Source organism: Lacerta agilis, chromosome 14 (assembly GCF_009819535.1).
Source record: "Lacerta agilis isolate rLacAgi1 chromosome 14, rLacAgi1.pri, whole genome shotgun sequence".
NCBI lineage: Eukaryota > Metazoa > Chordata > Lepidosauria > Squamata > Lacertidae > Lacerta > Lacerta agilis.
Genome location: NC_046325.1, coordinates 30,150,920 through 30,178,667, shown reverse-complemented (window position 1 = coordinate 30,178,667; position 27,748 = coordinate 30,150,920). Strand labels below are relative to the sequence as shown.

The window sequence follows — 27,748 nt, the reverse complement described above, 5'->3', positions numbered from 1 at the left end:
TAGAGCCTCTGGTGGCTTCTCCTGCAAAACAGGTTGATTCAACAAAGACTCAAAACCTTTCAGGTTGATAAATGCCAACTGGCCCAAATAAAAGAGTTCATCCCACATGTTGTATGTGGCTCTAGGACCGTAACAGCAGACTTTGACGTCTCCTATAGAATAGCAGTTTTATGCTCTCTCTCTCTCTCGGCGCCATCGTGATACCCTCTTGCCTCAGTGGCTAACGGCTCCCTTCGCATCCTGCTCAGAGACCGGCTTCAATCACTTGAACAATGGCATCGGATGAAGGAAAACTCTTCATTGGAGGGCTCAGTTTTGACACCAATGAGCAGAATCTGGAGCAGTTGTTCTCCCCCTATGGAGACATTGCAGAAGTGGTTGTGGTGAAAGACAGGGAGACTCAGCGGTCCAGGGGTTTTGGTTTTATTACCTATTGCCGTCCTGAAGATGCCAAGGATGCCATGAGGGCCATGAATGGAGAGTCTGTGGATGGGCGTCAGATCAGAGTGGACCAGGCTGAAAAATCCTCCCGTGGCTCTTCTGGAGGCAGAGGGCGTGGACGTGGATTCTCCAGAGGCGGTGGAGGATATGGAGGTGGCCGTTACGATAACAGAAGCGGCGGCTATGGTAGATCTAGAGACTATTATGGCAGCAGGAATCAAGGAGGCTATGGAGACCGTTACTCTGGGAGCTCCTACAGAGACAACTACGATAACTAGCTTGCACCGAGCATAAATCCTTCCTGAATCAAGATCGTCCTTCCAATGGCCGTATTTATAAAGATTTTTTTTTTATAAGATTTTTATTATTTTCCATTAAAACAAAAGAAAACATAACATAACATAAACACCAACATTAACACTATAAAAACACAATACAAAACACAATCAAACAATAACAATAAAAAGAAACATATACAAACCTTAAACTAACACTTATCTTCTTACTTTTCTTGGTACTATCTTCTCTGTTTTGGGGGCTTCCCCCATTCCCTCCACTGTCTTCAAAATCGTATCTATCTTCTAGGTAGCTTTGTATCTTATTCCATTAACATTTGCCCAATTTTTGATATGCTTAACTTTACTTAATCAAATACCTAATCAAATATAAATCTTAACTTAAACACCAAATCTTAACATATTTTCTAACAAATAAATCGTCACACAAAAATTTCTTCCTAACAGTTTTATCTAACATAAACCTACTAAAGCCGATCTTCTATTTAATTCTGCTCAAATGTTCAATTTCACTGATTTAACTAAATAGTCTTTGAATTTTTTCCAATCCTGTGACACCTTCTCCTCCCTCTGGTCCCGGATTCTGGCGGTCAGTTCTGCGAGTTCCATATAGTCCATCATCTTCATTTGCCATTCTTCCACTGTTGGTACCTCCTCACCTTTCCATGTTCTTGCCAATAGGATTCTGGCTGCTGTTGTGGCATACATAAAAAACACTCTATCCTGGCTGGGTATCTCTTCATTGGTTATGCTCAGGAGGAATGCCTCTGGTTTCTTGCTAAAGGTAACTTTCATTACCTTTTTAAGCTCATTATAAATCTTATCCCAGAAGGCATTTACCGCTGGGCACAACCACCACATATGAAAAAAGGTACCTTTCGCATGTTTACATTTCCAGCATACATCTGACATTTTGGTATTCATCTTGGCTATCTTAACTGGTGTCAAATACCATCTATATACCATTTTCATTATGTTTTCTCTTAAACTATTACAAGCAGTGAATTTGATACCTTTCTGCCACAGTCTCTCCCAGTCATCCATCATAATATTATGTCCTACATCTTTCGCCCAATCTATCATTGTCGATTTAACCAGTTCATCTTTCGTATGCCACTCTAGCAAAAGATTATACATTTTAGAAAGGTTCTTAAAGTTGGATTCTATCAGTTCTGTTTCCAGTTTTGATTTTTCTACTTGAAAACCAATTTTTTTGTCCATTTTAAATGTTTCATACACCTGGTAATATTGCAGCCAGTCGGGGACCTGATTTTTAACTTGGTCGTAACTTTTTAACTTAAATGAGTCCCCTTCCTGCTGCAATATATCCATATATCGTAACCAACTTGCAGACATATTCGGTCTCTTATAGGCCTTGGCCTCCACTGGTGAAATCCATCTAGGAGTCTTTCTCTCCAATAAGTCTTTATATCTAGTCCAGACCTGATACAGGGATTTTCTGACTATATGAGTCTTAAAGGTTCTGTGAATTTTAACCTTGTCATACCAAAGGTATGCATGCCAACCGAACATGTTATCGTGTCCTTCCAAGTCCAGCACATCAACGTTCTCTAATTTAAACCAATCCTTCAACCAGCAAAAGGCCGCTGCTTCAAAATAAAGTCTTAAATCCGGCAGGGCAAAGCCTCCTCTCTCTTTAGAGTCTGTTAGGATCTTAAACTTAATTCTAGGCTTTTTGCCCTGCCATATAAACTTCGATAGGTCCTTTTGCCATTTCTTAAAACAGTCCAATTTGTCCAATATTGGTATGGCTTGGAATAAAAACAGCATCCTTGGTAGGACATTCATTTTAACCACTGCTATTCTTCCCATTATCGACAGTTTTAATCTTGTCCATATTTCCATATCTTTCTTTATCTCTATCCACAGTTTTTCGTAATTGTCCTTGTACAGGTTCAGATTCTTAGCTGTGAGATTGATACCTAGATATTTTACAGTTTTAACAAAATTGAGGCCAGTGCCTTCTTGTATTCCGTATTTATAAAGATTTTTGGAGCTTCGCTGAATCTTGTTTAGTTCTCTACCTGTATCTTCCCTTTTTGTAGTCTTACCACAAGCAGCCCAACAGCTTCTGCTACAGGATGGCCTGTTAGAGCTTTCTGAAGGAAAACATTTTAATTTGCCTTTTTTTTACAGGTGTGTTTAAGCATTTTTGAATACATACTTTTATTGCTTTCCCCCACCTCCACCCCCTGGATTTCTTTTAACACACCAAGATGGGGGTTCTGACCTATTCTTCACCTATAATTCCCCAGAGTCTGAGCAAGGTGTAAGGATCCTCCTTGTTTTTATAAATGCATTAATACCTTGTAGTTTTGTAAAAGTCCTATGGTGTAGCAAGCAAGGGGTATGGTGGAAGGCAAAACCCCCTTGATTATAAAGGGAGACGTGTGTTTGATCTTCAGAAATCAGAATTTATACTGTATGATGTACCTAGAACTGAAGCTTGCAGAACTTGCAAGTTGTTCTTGAAAAACCGTTTGTTTATATATATTTTTTAAACTGGAAGACACACATGTAACTCGATATTGTACTAAAAGTGGTTAAGGAATTCCTGTATTCAGTTCTTTGGCTTCACAAAGCCTATTAAATGCCCTTCTGAAAATGAAAAAAAAAAAGAATAGCAGATTTACTGTGCGATCCTATGGTTATCCACTCAGAAGTAAGTCATCCTGGTAGGTATGGGTAAGGCAGGGGAATTCTACAGCAGGCAAAGGAAAAGGCCAGCTCTGCACATTACCAAACCCCTCCTAAACTATGGAGTGATCTATTGGGGGGGGGAATCATGTTGTACAACAATGACTGAAGACGGCACACCTTTAAAACACAGGTTGATAGCTGCTTGTTTGTATGTCCACGAAAAAAGACTCTCTTGCATGTAGAACTGACCAAGGTTCAACAAAGCGAGTTACTGGGGCACTAGAGGGGCATATGCTTCTAGGCTATTTTAAGACACGTATTGTCAAATGGCGGTTTGCTTACATTTCTTGTGTTCGTATTCTTTGGCTTATGCTGTATGGAGCTGTCAATGGAGCGTATTTCCTTGCAGGCGGGTGAGTCATTGGGAAAGATAGTGATTTGTTTGCACCCTGGACAAGACAGCACTTTATTTGCACTCTATGCACTGAATTACTGAAGGTGGTAGCATTCTTGCAAGTGTGGGGGAAATCATGGACTCGCCCACATTGACAACAGCCAAACTAAGGGTAAGTCCATACAGCATTCCTGACTTGAAGCAAAAAGATGGGCTGAGGTGAGGCAGTTCTGCTTCAGCAATGGTGATGATTCAGCCATGGTGTGGACTGGGTGACTGAACCCTGGTTTAAGGATAAGCTAGGCTTAACATGCTTGTTATTTGCCTCTTGGCAAAAATGTTGATCTCTGCAGCGGAACTCAGCTATCCCCCCACAGCAATCTAGTGCATAGCCTTCAGTGCAGCTATTGGCATGGGAAATCAATTGCATTGCAGCAGGAGAGGGTGGTGATGACATCAGCAGAATATTTTTCTTTTTTCAAAGGGAAAGCAGGAAGGAGAGGCACAATTAATATCACTCTGTTTGGATGGGAGAATCAAAGGGAGATAAGGGCAATATGAGTGGATTCGAAATGACAGCCTTATTAGCACCGATAAAAGCAAGGCAAACGGTGCGGAAAGGACGATATGAAGAATGACAAAGGCTGAGGAGTGGATTGCAACATGGAATAAAGTACAGCAACATGATTAAAGAACCACAGGCCAGCTGAAGGTTGGCTTTTGGGCAGACTGAGCCAGAGCTACAGCCCAAAATCTGTCTCCAGTGCAACGATTTAAGTTCATGTATCACTGAAAGATAAAAGAGGGGGGGGGAGCTTTTGAGTGCGTGCTAAATGCTTTTCTTAAAAAGTGGGAATCTGCAACAAAATGTTGCTCCTGATCAAGGTTCCAGAACTCCATCTTCCTCTCCAGCTTTCTATTCCAGCCCTAGTCAGTCAGAATTCATGGCCACTGTGAATGCTCAGTCCTCATTGGACAAGTTATTTCCCCACCCCATCCCTTCCCTCATTGGAGGGTTTTTGTTGTTGATGATCTAAATGTTCTTTTGCACACCTGCAGATTTTGGGGCTCTACCAAGTCTGCTGAAACTTACCTCTTATGCATGAATGGTTCAGTTCTGGCTATCTTAAGGACCCACACTCTGCTAATAAGTTTGCTTAAATGAGCGCATGTAAAATAGAAGCTGTCATGCTGGGAAAGAGGAAAGGCACATTCAGGGTAAGAGCATCTTGTTGTCTCCAATGGTGACCAGCCAGTCACTCCACAGAAACCCATTAGTGAGCAAGATGGTGCTGGGCATCCCTGTGTCGTTTTGGCCTCAAAGGTCTGCGAAGTAAGTAGCCCCCCCCACCTCAGAATAAAGGAGAAGCCATTCCCTCTGCGGGGGCTCCAAATCACCTGCCAAAACAGCTATTGGCCAAAATTTTGGCTTACCTTTTGGTAAGCATGGGAACGCTGTCCAGAAAAGCACTTGCAAAGGCCATGTTAAGGCTCCGGCAGATTTCCTGCACATGTCCATACACTTTGCTCTGACAGTTCTCCATTTAGAAAACCAGATATGCAAAGCCTGGTGTGGATCAGCTTGGGAATTAACCACCTGGCCCTACACCAGCCTGCTCTAGAAAGGAGAGTTTGAGAACCCTTCACGTTTCAAAAAGGCGTTTTCTTCTTTGCAGAGAGCCTGGAGATCACTCCCCACCCTGCCACAGAATCTGACAGCATGCGTGCAGATGGTTTTGAATCCTTGCTTTGCTCATCATTGCTGCGCTGTAAGTTTCTCAGGTATCCACAATCCACTCTCAAATTCTGGAGGGGAATCTGCATCTCAGCAAATGGCATCCCGGTTCAGTGGGAACCTGATGTGACAGCAGGTGCAGTTCCCTGATAAGGCAGATCAGCCAGGTTTCTCGCTCCCCCTGGCTTCCCACCCTAGCATTTCCCTGCTCCGTTCTCCCTGCTTTCCATTCAGCAACAGAGAGAGCCATGGGAACTGTGACCAGGAAGTGGCAAAGCTGATCAAATTTCAAGCACAGCCATGACAACAAAGACCCAACAGAAAGAGGCTGAATGCAAAATTTCAAGGAGGCCGGCCATTCCTAGCTGTGCCTTTTAAGGGCGCACATTTCAGTAAATTAAATGCTGATCAGTTACCCATTAAAATGCAGTGCTCCCTACTTGAACTAATAATAACAGGGTTTGTTTGTTTGTTTTTAAGTACTTCCCACCCATTATTTCAACAATCCCCATAACAACCCTATGATATGGGTCAGATAATTATCAGCAGCTGCAGCGTAACCCCGTATCAAAATTGGGAGACTGAGAACAGATGCCCATGGCTACTTAGTGAGGTCACAGCTGAGAGGTGAGATCTGAACCATAGACAAGGAAGGAAACAGGGATTGTGTTTAGCTCCCATTAAGAATTGTTTCCACATCCATTCACCCCCCAAAACAGACTCTTAGTCACTATGAGACACCAGCTCTTAACATCAATTGTATGTAAAAATTGGACACTATCAGCACATTCCAGCTACTGGTAATTCCTCGCTCTTACAATCAGCTTAAACCCAACTATCATGAATTAGACTCAAAACAGAACATTATCCTGTCTATTTTTTTTTAATTGGTTAGGTGTTGTTTTTTCAAAAAATATCCTGCACTTTAGGAAAAGGGGGGGGGACTCCCAGTGTGGCTTACAAATCACTGCAACCCAGGCAATCCCTGCCTTCAAGCTTACAAGATGTCACACAACTCAAAAGGAAAATGAAGTGGTAGGGAGGAGGAAATAAGTAAACTCAGGTAAAAGTTCTTAATCCATTGGTGCTCAGGTCAGAATTTGGCACATCATGTCCCTTTTGCTTTAAAAATCATACTCCCACCCTTGCTTTTATATGTGACTGAGACAGACCCGGGTTTAAACAAAGCAGGTCAGCTGCTGTAATGCCTCATAGGCAACTCTAAAATCACGGCATGGGGAAAAAATATATTCTGTGGAAGTACTGTACAGTATTACCATTGTCTGGTCAGCACAGCACAAACAGAGCCTTCTGTAAATGAGCAGATGGGCTCTGACCATAAAGGCTGCCCTCTGGCCTCCCCCTTGTCACCCCAATGAAGTCAACTTAGAATCCCAGAAGAGCTTATTTCCCTCTCATTGGTCTCCTCCAGCAGCTCATTTGCTTACATCCTCCTTGAGGCAGGGGTGATGAACCAGTGACCCCCCTGCACATTGTTAAACTACAGAACCTGCTTCCACAAGACGTGGCAATGACGAAACAGCTTGGATGCCTTTGAAAGAGGATTAGACAAATTGGTGGAGGATGAGGCTCTATCAAGGGCTACTAGCCAAGTTGGAGATGTTCTCGGAATAGCAGTTGCTGTGAGTCTGCCTTGAGTATCCTATCATTCAACTTCATCAGGTGAACTTTGGGCTTTCAATTTTCGGCGGCGCCCTGTGCGATGCCAAAATTTGATGCCCCCTCACCTCTCGCCTTCCGTTGTACACTGTTGTTGCGGTGCCCCCTGCGGCGCCCTCTCGGCTTGGTGCCCAGAACCGGTGAACCAGTAGTAGTTGTTGTTATTCAGTCGTTCAGTCGTGTCCGACTCTTCGTGACCTATCCTATCCATTGGGAACCTATCCATTCTCAAGGAAATCGGCCCTGAGTGCTCACTAGAAGGACAGATCCTGAAGTTGAGGCTCCAGTACTTTGGCCACCTCATGAGAAGAGAAGACTCCCTGGAAAAGACCCTGATGTTGGGAAAGATGGAGGGCACAAGGAGAAGGGGACGACAGAGGATGAGATGGTTGGACAGTGTTCTCGAAGCTACTAACATGAGTTTGGCCAAACTGCGGGAGGCAGTGAAGGATAGGCGTGCCTGGCGTGCTCTGGTCCATGGGGTCACGAAGAGTCGGTGAACCAGTTGCACTCCCCTAAATCTGCTTCTGACCCAGAGGTGCCAACTTGAATAAAATTTTGGGGAGGCCCACATAAAATCACATGACATGGCACACACACACACCACTTGAATGGCAATGCCCAGCAACGTTGGAGGCCCCCTCAGATATTTTTTGGGGGGTGGGGAACAAAGAGACCTTGGCCCCTAGGAGTTGGCTCCTATGCTCTGACCACTGGTTCTAGATATTGTGAGAGGGAGAAACCTCAGTCATTCTCCCCTTAGGTTAAACGCGGTAGTTTTTCCTCATAGGAGAAATGCTCCAGGTGGCACTTTGGCTGCGCTTTTCTGTATGCCCTTTTCAACTCTAGAAACTGTTGCATCTCAAAAAGGCTACTGTAAACTAAAACTGTACAGTATAAGGCATTCCAAGTGTAGCTGCCACACAGGTTTGAAGAATCAAAATTGATACATGAAAATGGGAAGCACAACAGTTAACATCCCAATCTCATGCCCAGGACTGGGACCAGTTAAAAGCTCTATGTCATTTTATGCTGTATTTGCTCACTTCGCCTGTCCTCTTCAGATTTAAAAGCCAAGACTGTGTTTGTCTCTTTTTGGTTAATAGGATGGCATCATGGAACTATTTAGCCAATCAGGTTTTAACTATATGCAGACATCACTGAGGGCAAGTGAAGCCTATTCAGAGTGGAAGCAATTCTTCCTGAGTCAGTCACATGGGCAGCCCCAGCCAACCAAGAGTCACCAAAGGAACAGGATGATGTCATGATGCTGCAAAATGATCACGGGGAGGGAGGTGGAGGGGGGAGATCACTCAAAGGTGGGTGCTTTTAACTTTAATGTCGCCCAAAATTGTTGATGAGAACAATACCGTTCAAATTGTTCATAAGAATAATACTGAAATCTACCTTACAGGGATCTTTTAAGGATTCACTGAGGTGACATATTTCGTCACTTTGTAAACTAAAGCACTATATAAATGCATTATTACTACTGCTGCTGCTGCTGCTACTACTACTACTACTACTACCACTACTAGAGGAAACAAAGAAAACAGAAGGATCCAGCCACAAACACATTATCTAGAAAGCCCAAACCCAGGAATTAATTATATCTGCCTTTACAGTTCTGGGGAGATGAAGCTTTGATGGAATCAGATGCTATGATGCAGGTACCGTTCCATCGCATAGCCAGCTTGTGTTTACGGGGTGCCACAAGGGGACAAGGCATCCGCCAACCTGCAGCCATCAACACAGATGTCCCCCCTTTTCTCCCCACCCCCTTCCCTCCAGCCACACACAGATCTACATCAATTGTTTTCAGGGAGCTGGGAAGTAGGAGTGCTGGAGTATTTGTTGAAGGCGAAAACATCCTTGTGCTGCCTTTTTGTACACAGCAGCCGTGATCAAGTGCCCACGGGGCCACTAAAGAGCCTCTAAGCTGCTTGCTTCTCTCCCTCCCTCCTTCTTTTGAAGGAGCCCCTTCCAAAGCTTGCTTCCTCATTTCTTTCAGCAAATATTCCCAGCCTCGTCTGGTTTGCTCATCCGCTACTACCACCTGCCTCTTCCCCACTACACATTTCATAGAATCACAGAATTGTAGAGTTGGAAAGGACCACGACGGTCATCTAGTCCAACCCCCAGCAATGCAGGAATCTTTCACCCAACATGGGGCTCGAACCCTGTGATTAAGAGTCTCATGCTCTATTAGCTGAGCTGGTATGTCTATCCTATTAAAACCTAATTCCTTTTTTGCAGGACTCCAGCCTTCTCTCCGCCTAGAATGTACTGCAATCCCTCTGGGGCAGAGAATGGGATCATGCTAATTTGATGCTCTACATGGGGGGGTGCTATATGGGTGCTGTTTATTTGTTTGTTTTTTTGCATTATGCGCATATGCAATTTATTTATTTTTATTTTTCCTCAAGGTGGCATACATGATTCCCCCCCTCCCCATTTTATCCTCACAACAACCCTGTGAAGTAGGTTAGGCTGACAGTGAGCAAACGGCTCTAGGTCACACCAGGGAGCTTCATGACTGAGTGGGGATTTGAACCCTGGCCTGCCAGGTCCTAACCAAGAACACTAACCATTACACCACACTGGCTCTCCCCATCTCTTACGCATCATACTAGCATAAGTATGCTCTAGGACTCAGGGTGAGTTACAGCCTAAAAACGACACATATTGAGAGTCATTGATGTCATAATAAAAATCAAATGAAGGTCAACTTCTCACTGAGGAATCACAGCTCCAATATTACTTATCCAACTTAAACACTTTCATCCCACTCTTATCAATAATAAGCCCTCAAGATCACAATCTAAAGGACCTGGCATAAAAGGAAAGAGGATTGGGGAGGAGGAAGAAAATCCCCAGACACTACTTCTTAATTACAAGACCAGGCAGAATAGAAACACTAAAGGACACAAGGAGCCAAACGTCATCGCTGTTCTTTCAGTGGAGTGGCTTAAGCCAGCAGAGGGAGGCATATATAATTGAATGCCCGTCCACACATGCACACACACAAATGCTCTTCCTGTAGAAAGCTGGCATGTCAGGGAGATGTGTCCTAGCCTGCTCCCATCCCTGACCGGCTAGTTTTCCATCTGCACAAATCTGCTGGAACATTAAATTAGATCCGTCTACACATGCAACAGAGTGAAGTAACAGAATCCTGAGATGGTACACTGGATTGTACCACTTCAAGATGGCGGTAGAGGAAGAAGAAGAATATTTATTAAATTTCGGTGCTATCCTTCCTCTCTAAAGAGTCCAGAGATGCCATTTTTGAATGCCACTTTAAGTAAAACAGAACAAAACAAAACCCCAAACCTTCATGCTAGCAACATCAGGGGGAATGTTCCTTCCTAGTTCACTCCTTACAGTGCTACTTTTCTACTTGCAGGGAGCACTAAAAATTGGAATAAAGAACAGATAAAAATGGCATTCAAAAGAAGAATCTCCCATGTGCATTCTGCAGTGGACAGTCTGTTGCATGTAGACTAGGCATCATGTGAGCCCCAAGATACAGTCTGAAGTGATATTTTTCAATCTCTGTGAGAACTAGGCCTAAGGCAGCCTGCTGACCCTGATTCGCTGGATGACTGCAGCCACTATGCTGCCCAACTGTTTGCGTTGCCCAACTGTTGCACAAATGAAAAATGCGGTGCAAAGAGCATTAAAAATGTTATCACCTTACAGTAACATTCTCGGTAGATCACAGCATAACGTGCAAAATTGGAAATTGCATTAATGGAGGGTGAGTGAGGCAAAGTTTTTATTGCTGATGCGTGTGGTGGTGGTAGGCATGGAAATGGGAGAAGCAAAAATAGATTTTCTGAGGTTTTAGGGAGTCATGCAAAAAATATTTCCTTTCTCTCAAAGATATTTAAGAATGGGTTGCAGAAGATGACTAAGGCAGGCACATATCATGGCTCTCTGGTTTGACCCATGGGATCCTGTGAAGCAGCCCAGAGAAAGGAATAAGCAGGGAAATCTTAACCTAAGAAAGGGCTTGGCAAGGAGGTGTTCACATTACAACCTTAGAGCACAGTGAAGTTGGTCCCCACCCCTTTGCATTTCACACAGCTCTTTCTCCATTAGCGATTCTCATCAGCACAGCTTCATTAGAGTCAGATTCGCTTCTGCTTGTGTCACACCAGAGGAGGAGTGGACAAGGCAGGGATGTCAAATTAGGAATAGCTTAAGGACTAACTAGAAGCTAGTTTGAGAAACAACACATCAATCAAAGTGCAGGGTACATACGCATTTTGGACAACGTCTTGCAAACGCTGATTAAAAACCCAGCACTGCAAATGCAGTGAGTGCACAGCAAACAGGAGTGTGGACACAGCCCAAGACTCTGCCCCATTCTCAGTGCTATGGCTCCATCTTGCACTGTGTGAAATAAAATGAGGAGTACTTTTGAGCATGTGCAAGTACACTTCTTCCACTGAAAATGTAGAGAAATCACACATCTGGGGGAAGGGTTTCCAGTTTAGTAGATCCACAAAGGAGGTCCTTTTATCATTATCCCTAGTATAGTTGTCAGAATGCCAGCCTAAAACTAAGGAGAAGTGGGTTCCAATCTTCCCTCAGCTTTGAAAATCACTGGGTGACCTTGGGCCAGTTAATGAGTCCCATCCTGTCCTGACCTACCTCACAGGGTTGTTATGAGGATGAAATGATGTAGCATCCATGTGCATCACCACTGAGGATGGGGAAGGGGTACAAACAGTGCTTTTTTCCTAAAAAACAAAAACAAAAAACGTTTAGGGGTACTCTTGTTTTCCTACTCATATTGAAATGCTGCCCCTCAATGAGGCCAAACCTAGATTCACAAAATGTTTAGGGGTATGGGTACCCCTACGTTCCCCCAGGGGAAAAAAGCACTGGGTACAAATGTAACCAACCAATCATTATCCTTGCCCCCAAACGACGCTGCCCTTTTCTCCAAAGCTTATGCCGTAATACAGTAACAGGCTTCAAGGTGCTGCAAGCCTCTGTCAGTTTTCCCCGGCTGGGGGGGGGGGCACGCATACGAAACACACCCACCTCACTCACACTAACTCCCCACCAAAATTCAAGCTTACCCTCGGAGTCTTGCAACTGATGTGGCTTAGCAACAACACAGGAACACACAAGCCTATCTCCCCTCCCCCCCCCCGCAAAAAAACATACAAATAAAATAAGCCCAACAATGCTAAGTATGTAATGGTCACATCCAAGCAGCCACTGGGAGAACAAGGTGTGTGTGTGTGTGTGTGTGTGTGTGTGTGTGTGTGTACCCTATAGGGTAACCATCTGTTCCTTACATTAGTGTTCCTTATTGCTCCTCACTGCCCCCCAAAGCCATCTGCAGCCCCACAGGACACACGGTGACGTCCTTCTAATTTAGACTCTGCTTTTCCCTCCCTCCCTTTCAGATTTGGGATGGCGGCGTGTCACTGACCAGTTCTTCTGTTGCACAGTTTGGTGCAGTGATCGAATTACAGGGAAAATTGGGGAGGAGAAGGCGTGGAAAGAACAAATCTCTTTTTCTCGGTTTTATTTTTAAAAGGTTCCGACACACACACACACACACCCCTCAAAAGCATCCGCGGAAGTCAGAGGGGTTGGGGAAGGGGGCAGCAGCAGCTCAGGTTGTGCACTTTCTCTTCCCTCCATAATTTGAGCACCGGTGGAAAGATGCAATAGCTGAGCTGCCGATTCCTACCGCCGTTCCATCCCTCCCCGAGCACCACTGCCATTTCTTCCCATCGCCTTCCTTCACCTGTCCTCCTCCTCCTCCCTGCTTCGACTTTGCTTCCGCCCGTCTCCTTACCTGCCACAGGTTAGATCCCGCTGGGCCACCTTAAACAGCCTCCTGCTCCTGCCATACCTAGCAGCAGCCCGTTGCACACAATGGGAGGCTGCAGTGTCTATAAATTCATCCGTCAGCGGCTCGCTTTTTTGTCTTCTTTCCCCGCGCTCCCTTTACCGCTGCTGGTGGAGACGGTTCTCTCTCTGTCGTTCTTGGGTTATGCTGAGGTGGAGATGGAGAGGGGGAGATGCCAGGTTTCTTTTTCGTGGGGAGGGAGGGGGGAATCACCCGTCCTCGGAGGGGAGAGTAATGCAGGTGCAGCTCTCCCCCCCCCTCGGGCTCCATCACACGCCTGCCATCCTAGCCCCCCAAGCCTGACCTTAGCAATGCAACGGGAGCTTCCTCTAGCTTCCCTTAAAAGGACACGGTCGCCGTGGCAACCAGGACTCCACCTGTCTTTTGGAGGCTGTGGATGATGCCCGGCTGGAGCGATAGGGGAAGGAGGAGGAGGACAACGGCTCGGTCTGGTCTCAGGCTTTGGGGGTTGGCACCACCAGATTCTAAGCTCTGACTCCCCCCCCTCCCCACCCCACAGCCCTCCACACGTCCTGATCTGGACTATACAGGGGTCATATGAGCATCTGAAGCAAGTTTATAGCAAGCCCATTTGCCAACCCATCTACTCTTTGATTGGCAGCAGCTCGGGATCTTTTTAAACTAGACTGAATGCAGGGGTGAGGAACCTCGGGCCTTGCAGGTGCTGTCGGACTCCAGATCCCATCCACTGTGGTCAATGATCTGGGATGATGGGAGTTGCGGTCTAGCAGCGGCTCAAGGGCCACACGGATCCCTGACATATGCTCCGTCGCTGTGGTCCCTTTGCATGCTCAAACACCTGTCTGCACAAGGAGAGCATCCAGCCCTAAGGCAAGGGATGGCGAGGGATTTCACTCCTGCCTTCGGATGAAGCAAGCTTTAGGACAGGTGGGTGGCCCTCTATATGATGCTGAGCCACAACTCCCATCATCCCTAGCAAGCACAGCCAATGGCCAGGGGTGATGGGAGTTTGCTTGTTGTCTGAAAGGTTTTGTTGTTACTTATTATTTATATAGCACTAACAGGGCAGATGGAGCTCATCAACCTCTGATCCTAAACCTCTGCTGCTTTGTGAGATATCTTCGGGAGAAGAAAAGGCTATGGCGTAAATCCTACACAAATCTGGAGTGGGGTCCCTAAGGTGCTTGGGCGGTGCCTTGTATGCCTCCTTCTAGCAACTGCTGGAGCCAAGCTGGTGCCAAGCCAAAGTATTGCTCTGCTTTCTTTGGGACCACATCAGTAAGGCTGGGGGGGGGGGTTGTCATCTGGGCAACCTAGAACCTCCATACACACTGCCCAGGCTTGCACACCACGGAGGTCACTTCAGTGTTGCTAACACAGCAGTCTGACTACACCCCCCCCCCGGAGGTGCACTCCATTGTCTCTCAAGACAGACAACTCTCAGTTTTCATGGCAACATAACAAACAAAAGGACACAGCCTTGCCCCAAGAAGCTAAATTTGGGAAGTGAGCAGTGGAAGACAGAGTAGCAAGGGATGGATCAGAATAAATGAGCAATGTGCACGAGGGCTTCCTTGCCACTGAGTAACTGGGAAAAACTCTGGAAAACAACCATGAAGTTCACTGCATGTTATAACATTAAAGAAAATATACTTAAGATGCAGTATAGATGGTACCTGACACCATCAAAGCTTTCCAAAATGTATAAGAATATCGCCAATAATTGCTGGCGATGTGGAGTAAGCAATGGAGACATGTAGTACCACATGTGGTGGACTTGTAGAAAGATTAGAGAATTCTGGAATCTGGTATATGAGGAACTTAAAAAAAATGGGTTAACTTTCCTTAAAAAGTTTTTTTTTTTGTCTTTCTTTTCTTTCCCCCCTTTTCGTTTCTTTCTTTTTCTTTTTTGTATATAATTTTTGTATAAAAGGTATAAAGCTGAATGTATATTAATTTATTATTATGTTTAGTCAAAAAGTATAATAAGCACTGTATGTTAGTTGTTAAGTTTTGCAATTAAGTATAAAATTTTAAAAAAAGAAAAAAGAGGATGAATATTAAAAGGTTAGGTAGGCCAGGGGGAGGCAAGATCTGGTGGTAACATCCTGGGTGATTTACAGTAAATCAGCCTGGTATTCTGATGATCAATTGCTTAACAACAGAATCTATTAAAGAGGCTTCCTAAATTAGGCAGCTGAAATGAATGAAGCTTAGAAGGAAAACTAGGAGTGGATTTTTGTCCAATAAGATTGTTGGCTTCTGGTACTGGAAGCATATTCCTTGGCTAAGCTGGCCCATGTTTCAAGGTTCCCCATTTCTTAATTGTAAACTTTCAGGAGTAAGCATGATGCTGAGAGGAGGAAAATGAAATCAGGTAAGCAGCATTAAGCCATGGTTTGCTCGCTGCAGGTTTAAAAGTTGAAACCACAGTTTGCGTTCTAATCTGCAGCTAGTGCAAACCACAGTTTAGCATGAGAAGTGCAACGAGCCACTGTGTTCAGTCTTTTACCCTATGCACATTTTTAGAGTCCAGGGATAACACCCACACACAACATAAACCACCCTAAGGCAAGATTCACTAATAACTAAGCAACATCCACAGGCCCCAGGCTTTATGAGATCAACCTCACAAACAAGACTGGAACCTGGCACACAATACTGGTACCACAAACTGTATTACTAACAAAGCAGCTGCATCTTTGGTTTGCATGTGGTCAAAAACGCCTACTGGCGTTTGGAGAAGGGCCAGACCCCAGTGACAGAACATCTGTTTTGCCTACAGAAGATGCCATATTCAACCCCTGGAATCTCCAGGGCAAAAATTCCCTTCTGAAACCCTAGAGAGCCATTGCCAGTCAGTGTAGAGTCTGAGCATTGATCTATCTAGCTTAGCATTTTGATGCATGTAGCTCAGTACTTTCTACACACTGTAGGCATTGCCAAGCTAGATGGGTCAATGGTCTTGCAGTATAAAGCAGCTCAGTGCCAGGAGACTGAGATTCTTTCCATGAGCTCTTATTCCAGTTGTTGGAGATGGGGATTCTGCTACAAATTATTAAATTGAGTACTAATTGAATCTTAAAATTAAGTAAGCACTTATAGCTCAGGGCCAGGGTTCGAGCCCCATGTTGGGCAATAGATTCCTGCATTGCAAGGGGTTGGAACAGATAATCCTTGTGGTCCGTTCCAACTCTATGATTCTGACCTTAAAGACAGCAGCTGTAGAAGAAAACATCTGCTGACAGACTGCACCATAAAATTATCCAAACGCAGGGGGGGGAGTGTTCGCAGATCTCCTAAAGACCAGCAAAACAGGAACCAAATGTATTTCCTTGCAGAAGACACTCCAAAGAAACAGGGCCACCACAGACAAGTCTCTGACCTTGGTACTCACTAACCCAGCCTTCCCCAACCTGGTGCCCACCAGAAGTTTTGCATCACACCTCCTATCAGCCCCAGTCAGCATGGCCAATGATTGTGACGATGAGAACTGCAGTCCAAAATTTGTGCATCTTATATAGGTCTCAAACCGTTTAAGGCTTTAGAGGTTAATACCAGCACACACATCTTCCTGCGGCTTGGGATGAGCTTGAGCACTGGCAAGGGGCCTCCAATTCAGCAAGAGGCACCATATGCACTCAGTGCTGGCTGTAAGGGGTTCTTCAGTACTGTGAAGCACCACTTTTGCATGCATGGGGAGCTGACCCAGAAGAAAAGATCACACAGGGGTTAGTTTCTACAAGGATTGCCCTTGGTGAATGAGGTGATAGATTAAAAAATGCAGTACACATTTAAAAAAGCCACACACCTCTGTGAATGTATAGTGATCACAATTGCTGTGAATAATTGGGATATAATATAATATAATATAATATAATATAATATAATATAATATAATATTGAAAATAATATTTGTGCATGTTCTTTTTGCTAGGGGGGAATCGTAGGGAGCAAGGAGGGCTGGCTGAGAGATCCCTGGGCTCTCACTTAAGAGGAAATTGGAAGGTATTGCTTAAAGTTTGATTAGAGTTGGTTCTCCAATTTATGTTTTTTCCCCCTTCTTAAATCATATTTATTCTTCGCAGCTGTAAAAGATGCAGTTGGCAAAAGCTCGTTGGCTTTTTTGAGTATCCCACACACACCCCAGCAGCTGCAAATCCCTCCAACATTTTATGCATTTTCATGTGGTTTTTACAGGGTTTTTTATTTTAAAAAATGTTGTTGGTTGTTTTTTTGTTTTGTTTTGTTTTGTTTTTTTGCTGCAATGCCGAAATAAACAAGTAATTCCCCCATTCAACGCTCCTTACCCCCTTCTGCCACTCACAACCTCCAGGGGTGTTGGGACGGGGAGCAATTTGGGTCTTCATGCTGTCACATCTTCTCTTTAGAAGTTAAGGTCAGGCAAGGCTTTGCTATCTCCCATTTCCCAGCGTTTATAATTGCATATATGTGGTGTTGTGTGTGTGTGTGTGTGTGTGTGTTTTACGGTGCATCCCAGACTGGCACATGCCACCCAGGTCTCAGCTGACACAAGAACATTTTCAAAGCAATTTAGCTGCTCAGAAGGCAACAAGGACAACGGAGGGTAACAGGAGGCCAACCATTAGGAAAAAAAATTACTGTATTTTTCTCCCCTTTTCAGCTGCCGTTTCAAAATCACCGAGGAACAGTTTGGATTGCACCAAGGACATTTGAAGGATGGCTAGTCCTTTTGCACTGTCAGAGGACTGCTCTTCTCTTTTTGAGGAAACTAGGAAAAGTTAATAGTGTTGGTCGCTTTTTTTTTATCTGGTTTCAGTGTTTACAGGCAAATTGCCCTGTTTGCTTTGCCTGAGGTTGGCTTCCCTTTGTCTTCAAGACTCCAAAAGACGGTTAGACAAATTCCTGGAGAATAAGGCTGCCAGTGGCTACTAGTCCAGATAGCAATGTTCTACCTTGGAGAGCACCAGTGGTTGGGAACCACAGGACGGGTGTCACAGACTGGTTTGATGCAGAGGAATGCTGGGAGGAAGCAGCTGGGAGCTTTCCTTTGTGTTTATCACCTGGTAGATTCTGACTTACTGTACTGAGCAGCACTGCTGGGTGGAAGGTAGCAACTTAGAGAACAGATATACGGAAATTCATGCCTGGAGAATTCTGACTTTTGCTTAAACAACCTCTCTCCACCCGCAAGTTTCCAGCCAAGATGGTGGCAGAGGGAAACTTAGGAACACCAGCTTGCTCTATGCCAGGAATAGGGAAAACTGCGGCCCTACAGATGACGTTGGACTCTCAACTCCCATCAACCCCAGACAGCATGTTCCAATGGCCAGGGATGATGGGAGTTGTAGTCCAGCAGGTTCCCACTCCATGCAGAACTCCCAAGTCTTCCGCCTGATGAAGAATTTGATGAAATGCAAAAGGCTGCTGCCTACACTTTCAATCTAAATTTGTTCAGTAAAAGATACCCTTTTATACATGGTGGTGATCTTCAGCTACCACTGAGCACTGGGAGAGCAATGATAGATGAACAATCAGACCTCCAAAGGGTGAGCAAAACCCAATTGGATTCCTTCGTCAATGTCAGCTTCCCATTTCCATTTAACTGGAGTACCAAAAAAAGAAGAAAGAAAGAAAGAAAGAAAGAAAGAAAGAAAGAAAGAAAGAAAGAAAGAAAGACTTTGCGCCATGAGTGTTAAACAAGAAAATACAGTGGTACCTCGGCTTAATAACTTAATTCGTTCTGGAGGTCCGTTCTTAACCTGAAACTGTTCTTAACCTGAAGCACCACTTTAGCTAATGGGGCGTCCCGCTGCCACTGTGCTGCCAGAGCACAATTTCTGTTCTTATCCTGAAGCAAAGTTGTTAACCTGAAGCATTATTTCTGGGTTAGCGGAGTCTGTAACCTGAAGCGTATGTAACCTGAGGTACCACTGTACGCGTTTGCCATTCATCAACCCTTCTTCTTGCATTCCAAGGCCTCCCTGTACAACCTGCCAGGACACAGGATTTTGGTACCATCCTATCTCTCCCCACAGGCAGAGACAGGAGGTATTTTGTTTTTTTAACTGCCGAACATTCCCTTTTCAAATTATCTCCCTCCCATCTGGATCTTAAATTAGCTGAGCCTTTCCTTTCCTTTCCTCATTGTTGTTGATCTTCCTGATGGATGTCTATGCTATTATACATATGCCTTCCCCTTGCTTTCACCCTCCCCATCAGTTACATAGACGCACGATTAAAATTAACTCCGCACTCGCTTTCTGATTGCGCTGCATATTATAATAACGGCAGCGGCAGCGGCATTGAGCAAAGCTGTGACATTTGCAAAGCGTTTCTATTCATGTCAGGGGGGCTTTTTTGCACACACACCCCAGAGACCACCTCTGAAACAAGAAGCCAAATTTCCCAGCATGCCTCCAAATAATGAGGCATTAAATATATTTAAAAATCTTACACAAACCTCAAACATTGGGGAAAGGTTTCAACTGCCTTTCTGACTCATTCTCCAATGTCATTTAAAGGTTGTTGTTCATTCAGCTTCCACTCTACATGTATACGATGGCTAACATTTTAGGGCAGGAGTAGGCATGTGGTGCCCTTCTAATGTTTTTTGTACTACAACTCCCATCAGCCCCAGCCAGCATGGCAATGGTTGGGGCCTATGGGAGTTGGAGGCCAACAAAAACCGAATGGCGCCACATTGGCTATTCCTGTTTTAAAGCCATGACTCTGATGCAGCAGCTAGCAAAAAAAGGAAGACTTCATAGAGTCCTTGAGGGGGTAAACCATCTGTTGGACTGTTGGGCTGCAGTCAGCTTTGATGGGTCAAAAGTTGTGCTGGCCCATTTTAGGGCAATTAGTAGTATTCTTAATTAAATTTGTATACTGGTCGTTATCCAAAGATCCCAGGGTGGTTCACAACAGGAAAAAAAATCCAAAATACATTAATAAAATGCAGGTTTGATCCCCGTATATGGGATAGCTGCATATTCCTTCATTGCAGGGGGTTGAACAAGATGATCTTCATGGATCCTTCCAACTCTACAAGCCTATGATTCTATGAAAAGCAAAAGCAAACCAATAACCCCCCTCCCACAAACACATTTTAAAAGCCATAGGATGTTAATCAGCTGAACACCTGGTTGAAGAGAAACATTTTCGCCTAGTGCTTAAAAGTATGTAATGAAGGCGCCAGGCGAGTCTCCCTGAGAAGAGCATGGGGGCCACTGCAGAAAAGCCCTGTTTTCATGTTGCCACCTCTGGACCTCTTGTGGAGAAGGCAAACAAAAAAGGGCCTCAGATGATGATCATGGGGTCTGGGTCAGTTCATATGGGGAGAGGCGGTCCTTGAGGCACTGGCTGAATAATTGGCAAGGGACAAGTAATTAGGACTAGAAGTTTTATTCAGCCAATTGGCTCACTCAAGTCCACTAAACCAGCATCCCCCAAGCTCCAGATGTTGCTGGACTTCAACTTCCATCATCCTTGGCCATGCTGGCTGGGGTTGATGGGAACTGGAGTCCGGCAACCCATCTAGGATAATACCAGGTTGTGAAAGACTGAATGAAAACGTGAAACTTTGGGCTGAGACTTCAACCTGAGAGATAGGACGATGTTTCAAGGGCATGTCTTTGCTAGGCTATTGCCCTTCTTTGCCAGAACCACTCCCAACAGTCCCCACCCGAAATATGAATCTTGTTTCCCGCCCACTTCTAATAATCAGTAGGTGAGCTGCATTCCCCACCCCCGCAAGCAGGATGGTATCACGCTTCAGTTAGCTTAGTTTCTTTATGTAAAAAAGCATGCCAATCAGCAGCTAAGAGAGAGAGAATAATAGAATCGTAGATTTGGAAGAGACCCCAAGGGTCATCCAGTTCAAGCTGCTGCAATGCAGGAATCTCAGCTAAAGCATCCATGACAGATGGCCATCCAACCTCCAAGGAAGGAGAGTCCACCACTTTCAGAGGAGACTAAAAGGTGATATAATAGCTATCTTCAAATATCTAAAGGGCTGTCGCATGGAAGATGGAGCAAGCTTGCTTTCTCCTGCTCCAGAGACTAGGAACCAAGCCAATGGATTCAAGTAAGGAGTTTCTGACTAAATAATAGGAAGAACATTTCGACAGTAAGGAGCTGTTAGTGGAACGGACTCCCTTGGAAGCTGGAGGTTTTGAAGCAGAGGTTGGATGGCCATCTGCCAGGGATGCTTGAGTTGTGATTCTCGCATTGCAGGGGCTTGGACTAGATGACCCTTGGGGTCCTTTCCAACCTCTTCTTACAACTTGCTGTTTGAGGGAACAGCCTGCTCCTTGTACAATCCTTGGCACCTTCCTATTTGCAGTCCTGCCAAACAACATCTGCAGGGTCTTTTCAGCTGTGGCTGTACTGTTGTGGAACCTACTTCCAAGTCTCAACACCATTTGCCTTCTGGAGACAAGCAGTCAAAATACTTTATTTAGACATGTCTTCCACATGACAAATTAAAAAGTTAATTATCAACTGTATTAGATTTAAAACAAGGATGGCTTTTAATTTCACCAATGTATTCTGTACACATTTTAAAAAATAAGTATATTGGAAGCAACCTTGATATTAACTCAAAGGGAGACGGGATAAATATCTATGAAAGGGTGGATAGATCTTTGTCTCTTGAGTGTGATAACAACAGCTATCAAAAGACAACAACAAAACCAGTCTACCACTGTGCCTAACTAGGTAGGGAACCTCAGCCAACCATAGTTCCCTGAGACACTCATCTCTTTGTCACATGCCCACATTTCATGGTCAGGTATGCTCTAAGCGTGCACCTTAAAAAAAAAAACCTGTTTTGTAAAGCAGCTCAAAGATGTTGGAAAAAGGGAACCTTTTGTAGAGGTTTGCCATTTGGAAATTTATTTTAAAGGAACTGACAGCTTGGTCAGCTGAAACAATCTTGTCACAAAGATTTGAGTTACACTTTAATGTTCCGATTCTCAGAAATAGCTGTACCTGTTGTTTCTGAAGGCAGGAAAGACTAGGTCCCTCTCCTCACCCTCCTACTCTAACTTGGATTGTGTCCCAGATGACTAAATCAGGGTAATCTTGGGACATGTTTCTGAGGCAGAGGAAGAGAAGTGGCAACTGCTCTGCTTGGATTTCACAGCCTTTTCCCTCAGTGGTCACCTCTGCTCCTGGAAACCAAACTCTGCCCTACAAGGACCTTCCCACCTGTTGCAGCAAGGTGTCCCCGCATGGAGTTGTATTCAACTAAGTTCTACTCAAGAGTAGACCCGTCAAAATTAATGAACCTAAATTAAACTCAGTGGATCTGCTCCAAGTAGGACTAGCATTGGACAGAATCCTTGGTCAGGACACTCAAGATGGAGAACAAGATAGAGATTAGCCAAAGAGGTAAACAAAAGAAGGAACCCTTTTAGTCATGAGGAGTGTGGAGCATATAACTCTTCGGAGGGGGGGGTATGCAATATATTACTGTGTCACTCATACTAAGAATGGACACATATCTATGGCAGCAGCAGCAGCAGTTGTGCTTCTGCAGGTTTTTCAAGGGTACAGCTCCAAGAGCTGAAAAGCTCTGCAAATTTTAGTTTAGCCAGTGGTTGTGATGTACGAGCAAAAGTGAACAGGCCTAGTGTACCATGGGCAGCTTCCGAGTCTCTGTAAACAGCCCCATATGGCAGGGTGAAGATGGTGATTGGCAGACCGGGAACACAAATTGCTAAGGTGGCATTGCTGGAGGTCAGATGTGGGGACCTCCTGCCATACCTTAATGTCGGTCATGCTGGTTACAGATGGCGTCCAACAATATCTTGAGGACCACAGGCTCCCCACCCATGGTGAAAGCATTTCTGCACCTGAAATAAGAAGTCAAAAAGGCACCCCTTCCTTCCATTTGTCTTAAACGACCCAGAGAGGCTCTGTGGCTCAGTTTGCACTTAACACTCAGCCAAAACACAGATAAGGGCAAACAAGCAACAGTGCATGTTCCTGGAGTGAAGATCACAGCTGTTGTGCTCCTCCCCTGGTCCTGCTGCCCAGGGCTAAGCCATAGTTTGAATTCGTGTTATATCTGATCCTGGGTTTATGTTTCGTTCTTGGTTTGGTGCTCATGGTTTGTCTGGAGGAGATGGTTAGGATCTCCACTCTGGGAACCTGCCCATTAGCTCCTTTGTTCTAAGCCAGTTTGGCTTCTTGTTACATGCAAACCAAGCCCATGTCCGCTACACACAGTGACTGCTTCATGTCAATTCAGGCCAGCCGAGATAACATGCATCTGCCAGACAGTTTTTCTGGAATATCAGCTACATTAAAAATGACTCTTACATACCACAACATCCATATTTTATAAATTCCTCCACCCAACAACATCACTGCAAAAGCCTGCTTCTTCTCAGTTAATACAGTGGTACCTCTGGTTACGTACTTAATTCGTTCCGGAGGTCCGTTCTTAACCTGAAACTGTTCTTAACCTGAAGCACCACTTTAGCTAATGGGGCCTCCCGCTGCCGCTGCGCCGCCAGAGCACAATTTCTGTTCTTATCCTGAAGCAAAGTTCTTAACCTGAAGTGTTATTTCTGGGTTAGCGGAGTATGTAACCTGAAGCATATGTAACCCGAGGTACCACTGTATTTGGGAGCCTCAGACCAGGCAGTAGAGCCAATATGGGTTCTCCTCCTGCTCAGCCATTGCCTGGCTAGGAGCGCAAGGCTTGGAAGGGAATGTGAGTTGAACTGAATTCATGTGATCCTGAGCTTTTCACTATCATGATGGAAGTACAGAGAGCGATACAGAGTAAGGACTTCTGAGCCACTGCAGCAATCTGTGAAGGAGTCCAGAGTGCTAACAAATGCTCTTTCCTACCTGTGCCTTAAGAAATAATGTAAGATGTATGTAAAAAGAGGAGCCTTTACTTCCGAATTAAAGACGTCCTCCTTGGGACAGGTGAGGTGTACAAATCAGAAACCACAAATCCATGGAAAGGCTGATTTGTAAAACAGGAATCGAAAGACCCTGACAGCCACGGTGGGTGATGTGATACAAATTCAGAATTGCACACTGCAACTTTTGTGAAATCTGATGAACTGCTAACCAGGAATTAATTAATCACAGTCACTTGAAGCCGGCTGGTGCCTTCAAAGGGAGAGAGCTCAGGTTTCAAGTGCTAATCAAAAGGAAACCAATTCATGAACTGGATTTGAGAATTTGAAAGGCATTTCTTTTTCTTCTCTATTTTTTGGCTCTAAGATGAGTCCCTGAGTTTCTTGCCTCCAGCTCCCCTGCCTGTTCAGTTCAGATAATAAATTCCCTGTGCATGTAACAGATATGTAGCCAGGAGGTCTAGACATCTGCATGGCAATGATCATGCCATGCCATGTGGAATCCCAGAGGAAACGTAGAAGATTTGCTTAAAAATATTAAGCATTATCAGCATTTCATACTTTTTTTAAAAAAGGATTTGGATTCTGAAAATGGATAGGTGGTAAAAAGAATAGAGAACCTGAAATTGATAAGATTTGACTACCCTAAACTACAATTCCCATAATATCTGACCACTGGCCATGTTGGCTGGGGGTGATGAGAATTGGAGTCCAACAACATCTAGAAGGCCGGAGGTTGCTCACTCTTAGTGAATGGTCTCCTGCTCCTTCCATAGTTTTCTGGACAAGGATGGAAGGATGGGAAAAATAAACAAATCTAGATTTTGACAGCTACAAAACCCTACTTCTGCTTCTAAAGTAAATGAGGCAAATCTGCTACATATCTGCATAAACAAGCTTCATTTGCAGGCTCGTACCATTTCACAACTGTGCAGTTTTAAAGAATCTCAATAATCACATCTCAATAAAGAAAATAAAGCCAAAAAAAAGGATAATACCATCCTATGTAAAGCCAGGGATGATGCAGGATTTAAACAGAATAATCCTCCTTTCATGACACCTTCAGAGGTGCTGATTTCTCATTTATTTGTACAAAATTTGCACACTCAATTATTTGTTTTGAAAGAGCCCTTTGACTTCCAGACAATATTCCCAGCCGATCAAAATAAAAAAACCATGTCAGTCAGTAGGTGCTGTCATAGTATTATTCTTCGCCGGTTGCTGTTATTTTTCACCCACCCACACCAACAGTTTCCCTGCACCAGGAACATCTAAAACAATTCACTGAAAATAAATGAAAACAAACCCAGTAAGAGAAAATGTGGGTTGCTTTTGCCTTCTAGAGGCAGCAGCCAAGTGAGCAGGGAAGGAGGGCCAGTCCAGCGGGACATTCTACTGCACAAGCCCCGCTGAAATGAAGAAGAGCTGTGCAGGAGCCCTGCTTGGTTTCGACAGGGCTTGCTTTGGAGAGCTTCCTGCTGGACCAGGTCCAAACGGTTTGTTAAAATGCCGCACAAGTGCTGGTGACTCATCCAGAGCACTGTCTCTCGTAAATGTGGCCTAGCGCAACCCTGGCCACCGTCTGTTGAGGAGGAAGCAGTCATTAAAAATTAATGGAGCCTGCAGAGCAAGAATGAGAGCAAAGCTGATTCGGCAGCCGCTCTGTGGGGCCTCTGGGCTGGCCTGGTCCTTACCCAGCACTTTGGCTTTTAGCCGTAATTCTGGCGTGCCCAAGCCAGGACAATGGGTCAGTGGCAGAGACAGGACTTGAAACAAAATCCAGGACCAGCTGACTGTCAACTATAGAAGATCCACAGAGGCAGGGTCTGGTATCTTGCCAAGAATCTACCTGCATGCTCTCAAACAGATTCTGCTTTCAACACTAAGTGCTAGAAACATGCGGTCTGTTATTGTTATTGTTGTTGTTGTAGTAGTAGTAGTAGTAGTAGTAATAATAATAATAATAATAATAATAATAATAATAATAATAATAATAATAATATATTTATTATTTATACCCTGCCCATCTGGCTGGGTTTCGCTAGCCACTCTGGGCGGCTCCCAACAGAATATTAAAAACATGATAAAAGATCAAACATTAAAAACTTCCCTAACCAGGGCTGCCTTCAGATGTCTTCTAAAAGTCAGATAGTTGTTTATTTCCTTGACATCTGGTGAGAGGGCGTTCCACAGGGCGGGCGCCACTACCGAGAAGGCCCTCCGCCAGTCACACACACACACACACACACACACACACACACACACAATGACCCTGTGCATTTGTTCGCCAACTTTACCTACCCAACAGCCCCTTTGCCAACCCCCCTTCCCCCCACCTGTCCAATTCTTCCTCTCTTTACACCTCGCCCACTCCCTCTCCTATCTCTTTCCAGTTCACCCCCACAGCTTCCTTTTATAGCTCGCCACAACCCCATTCCCCTCTTTAAGCAAACACGATTAGGACTGGGTTGCAAGACAGGCAGTCTCTTACCCAAGTCTGACTTTTGGGGGGGGCGAGGAATACTGTACTCTCCAAATGCTCAGAGGCACTTTGTTCAGCATGTGCCACAGGGATCACTGCCATCTCCCAGGTTAAGTCAGAATCTGGAAGGAGAGCAGGGAAACAGTAACCCATTGGCATTCTTTCCCCAGTATGCCCACCAGTGAGATAATGGTCTGGGCAAGGTACATATCCTGCCCCGAATGGGCCACAGAGGACGGGTCTTGGTTCTCCTTCCCCTGATCAGTTCTTGCCAATGCAATCTTAGTGCATTTTCTCTTCATTCCCACTTGGCTCCCTTGCCTGTCCCATGCTGCCTCTTAGCAGCAGCCATCTCAGATGCTCAAAGCACCGTCACTCTCACCATATGCAAGTCACTTTCCCAGCCTCTTTAGGGTCTCTTTCGGCCGAAACAGAAGAACCATAGTTAAGCACCTCTTCCCAATCTATTAAACAGCTCGCCTAGACTGCCTGCCCCCTGTAGCCACACGAACAGCAGCATGACAACAGCTTTACATTTTTATGTATATACGAAAATATTACAATTTTTGGTTGCTGCTATAAAAACAGAAATCCACATTTCGTGGAACCCCAAATCTATTCCAAATACCACGTTCTATTAGTGTGTATTCAAATGAATTTCATCACATCTAAAACAAGGGTCTTAAAATAGATAAATAAATACTGTTATATGTTTTAGGGCTAGAGTCTGTGGGTGTAAATCAACCATAAATCATGGAATTTGTAAAAATTAGAATTAATCAAAGTTGGATTAAAGGTAAAGGTAAAGGGACCCCTGGCCATTAGTCCAGTTGCAAACGACTCTGGGGTTGCGGTGCTCATCTTGCTTTATTGGCCGAGGGAGCCAGCTTACAGCTTCCGGGTCATGTGGCCAGCATGACTAAGCCACTTCTGGCAAACCAGAGCAGCGCACGGAAACGCTGTTGACCTTCCCTCCAGAGCAGTACCTATTTATCTACTTGTACTTGACGTGCTTTCGAACTGCTAGGTTGGCAGGAGCAGGGACCGAGCAAATGTACCAAACACAGAAATCCCTGGATTTCGTTTATGCTACCGGTAATCGAGCCGGGCCAGCTCAGCAGATGACCAAGGCTGATGATGGCCAGTCATTAACCTATTAACAATGCCATTAACAGAGTCTCCAGGCTGGACACAAAATGGGGAAAGCCCCTCCCTGAGGTGAGAGATAGTTAGCAGAGGCAAAAGGCCACAGTTTCAGAAGGGAGGGGCAGAAAAGCAGTGGGCAATGAAGTAAGTGAATGGGGGGGGGGGTCACCTGCAAGCTGGAGGGGGCCAGA

General features: G+C 44.7%; 2 protein-coding genes across 12 annotated transcripts in view; one reads left to right on the top strand and one right to left on the bottom strand.

Moving 5' to 3' along the window:
- SRCIN1 (SRC kinase signaling inhibitor 1) overlaps positions 1-27,748 on the bottom strand; it is a 308,760-nt gene that overhangs the window by 108,131 nt on the left and 172,881 nt on the right. For 2 of the 11 annotated variants that reach the window (XM_033169398.1, XM_033169400.1), the window contains exon 1: positions 13,032-13,395. The exons of the other annotated variants lie outside the window; for them this stretch is intronic. The gene's annotated coding sequence lies outside the window, so the exon portion shown is untranslated. Of the gene's footprint in view, positions 1-13,031; positions 13,396-27,748 lie in introns of those variants that run through there. 11 annotated transcript variants of the gene reach the window in all.
- Positions 180-3,266, top strand: LOC117058308 (cold-inducible RNA-binding protein-like). Its single transcript, XM_033169403.1, has 2 exons — positions 180-782; positions 2,745-3,266. The coding sequence occupies exon 1, from the start codon at positions 273-275 to the stop codon at positions 717-719; it is 447 nt and encodes a 148-aa protein (XP_033025294.1). The 5' UTR covers positions 180-272; the 3' UTR covers positions 720-782; positions 2,745-3,266.

Excerpts from the sequence above, each read along its gene's own strand:
- LOC117058308 (XM_033169403.1), top strand. The coding sequence starts at position 273 with ATGGCATCGGATGAAGGAAAACTCTTCATTGGAGGGCTCAGTTTTGAC.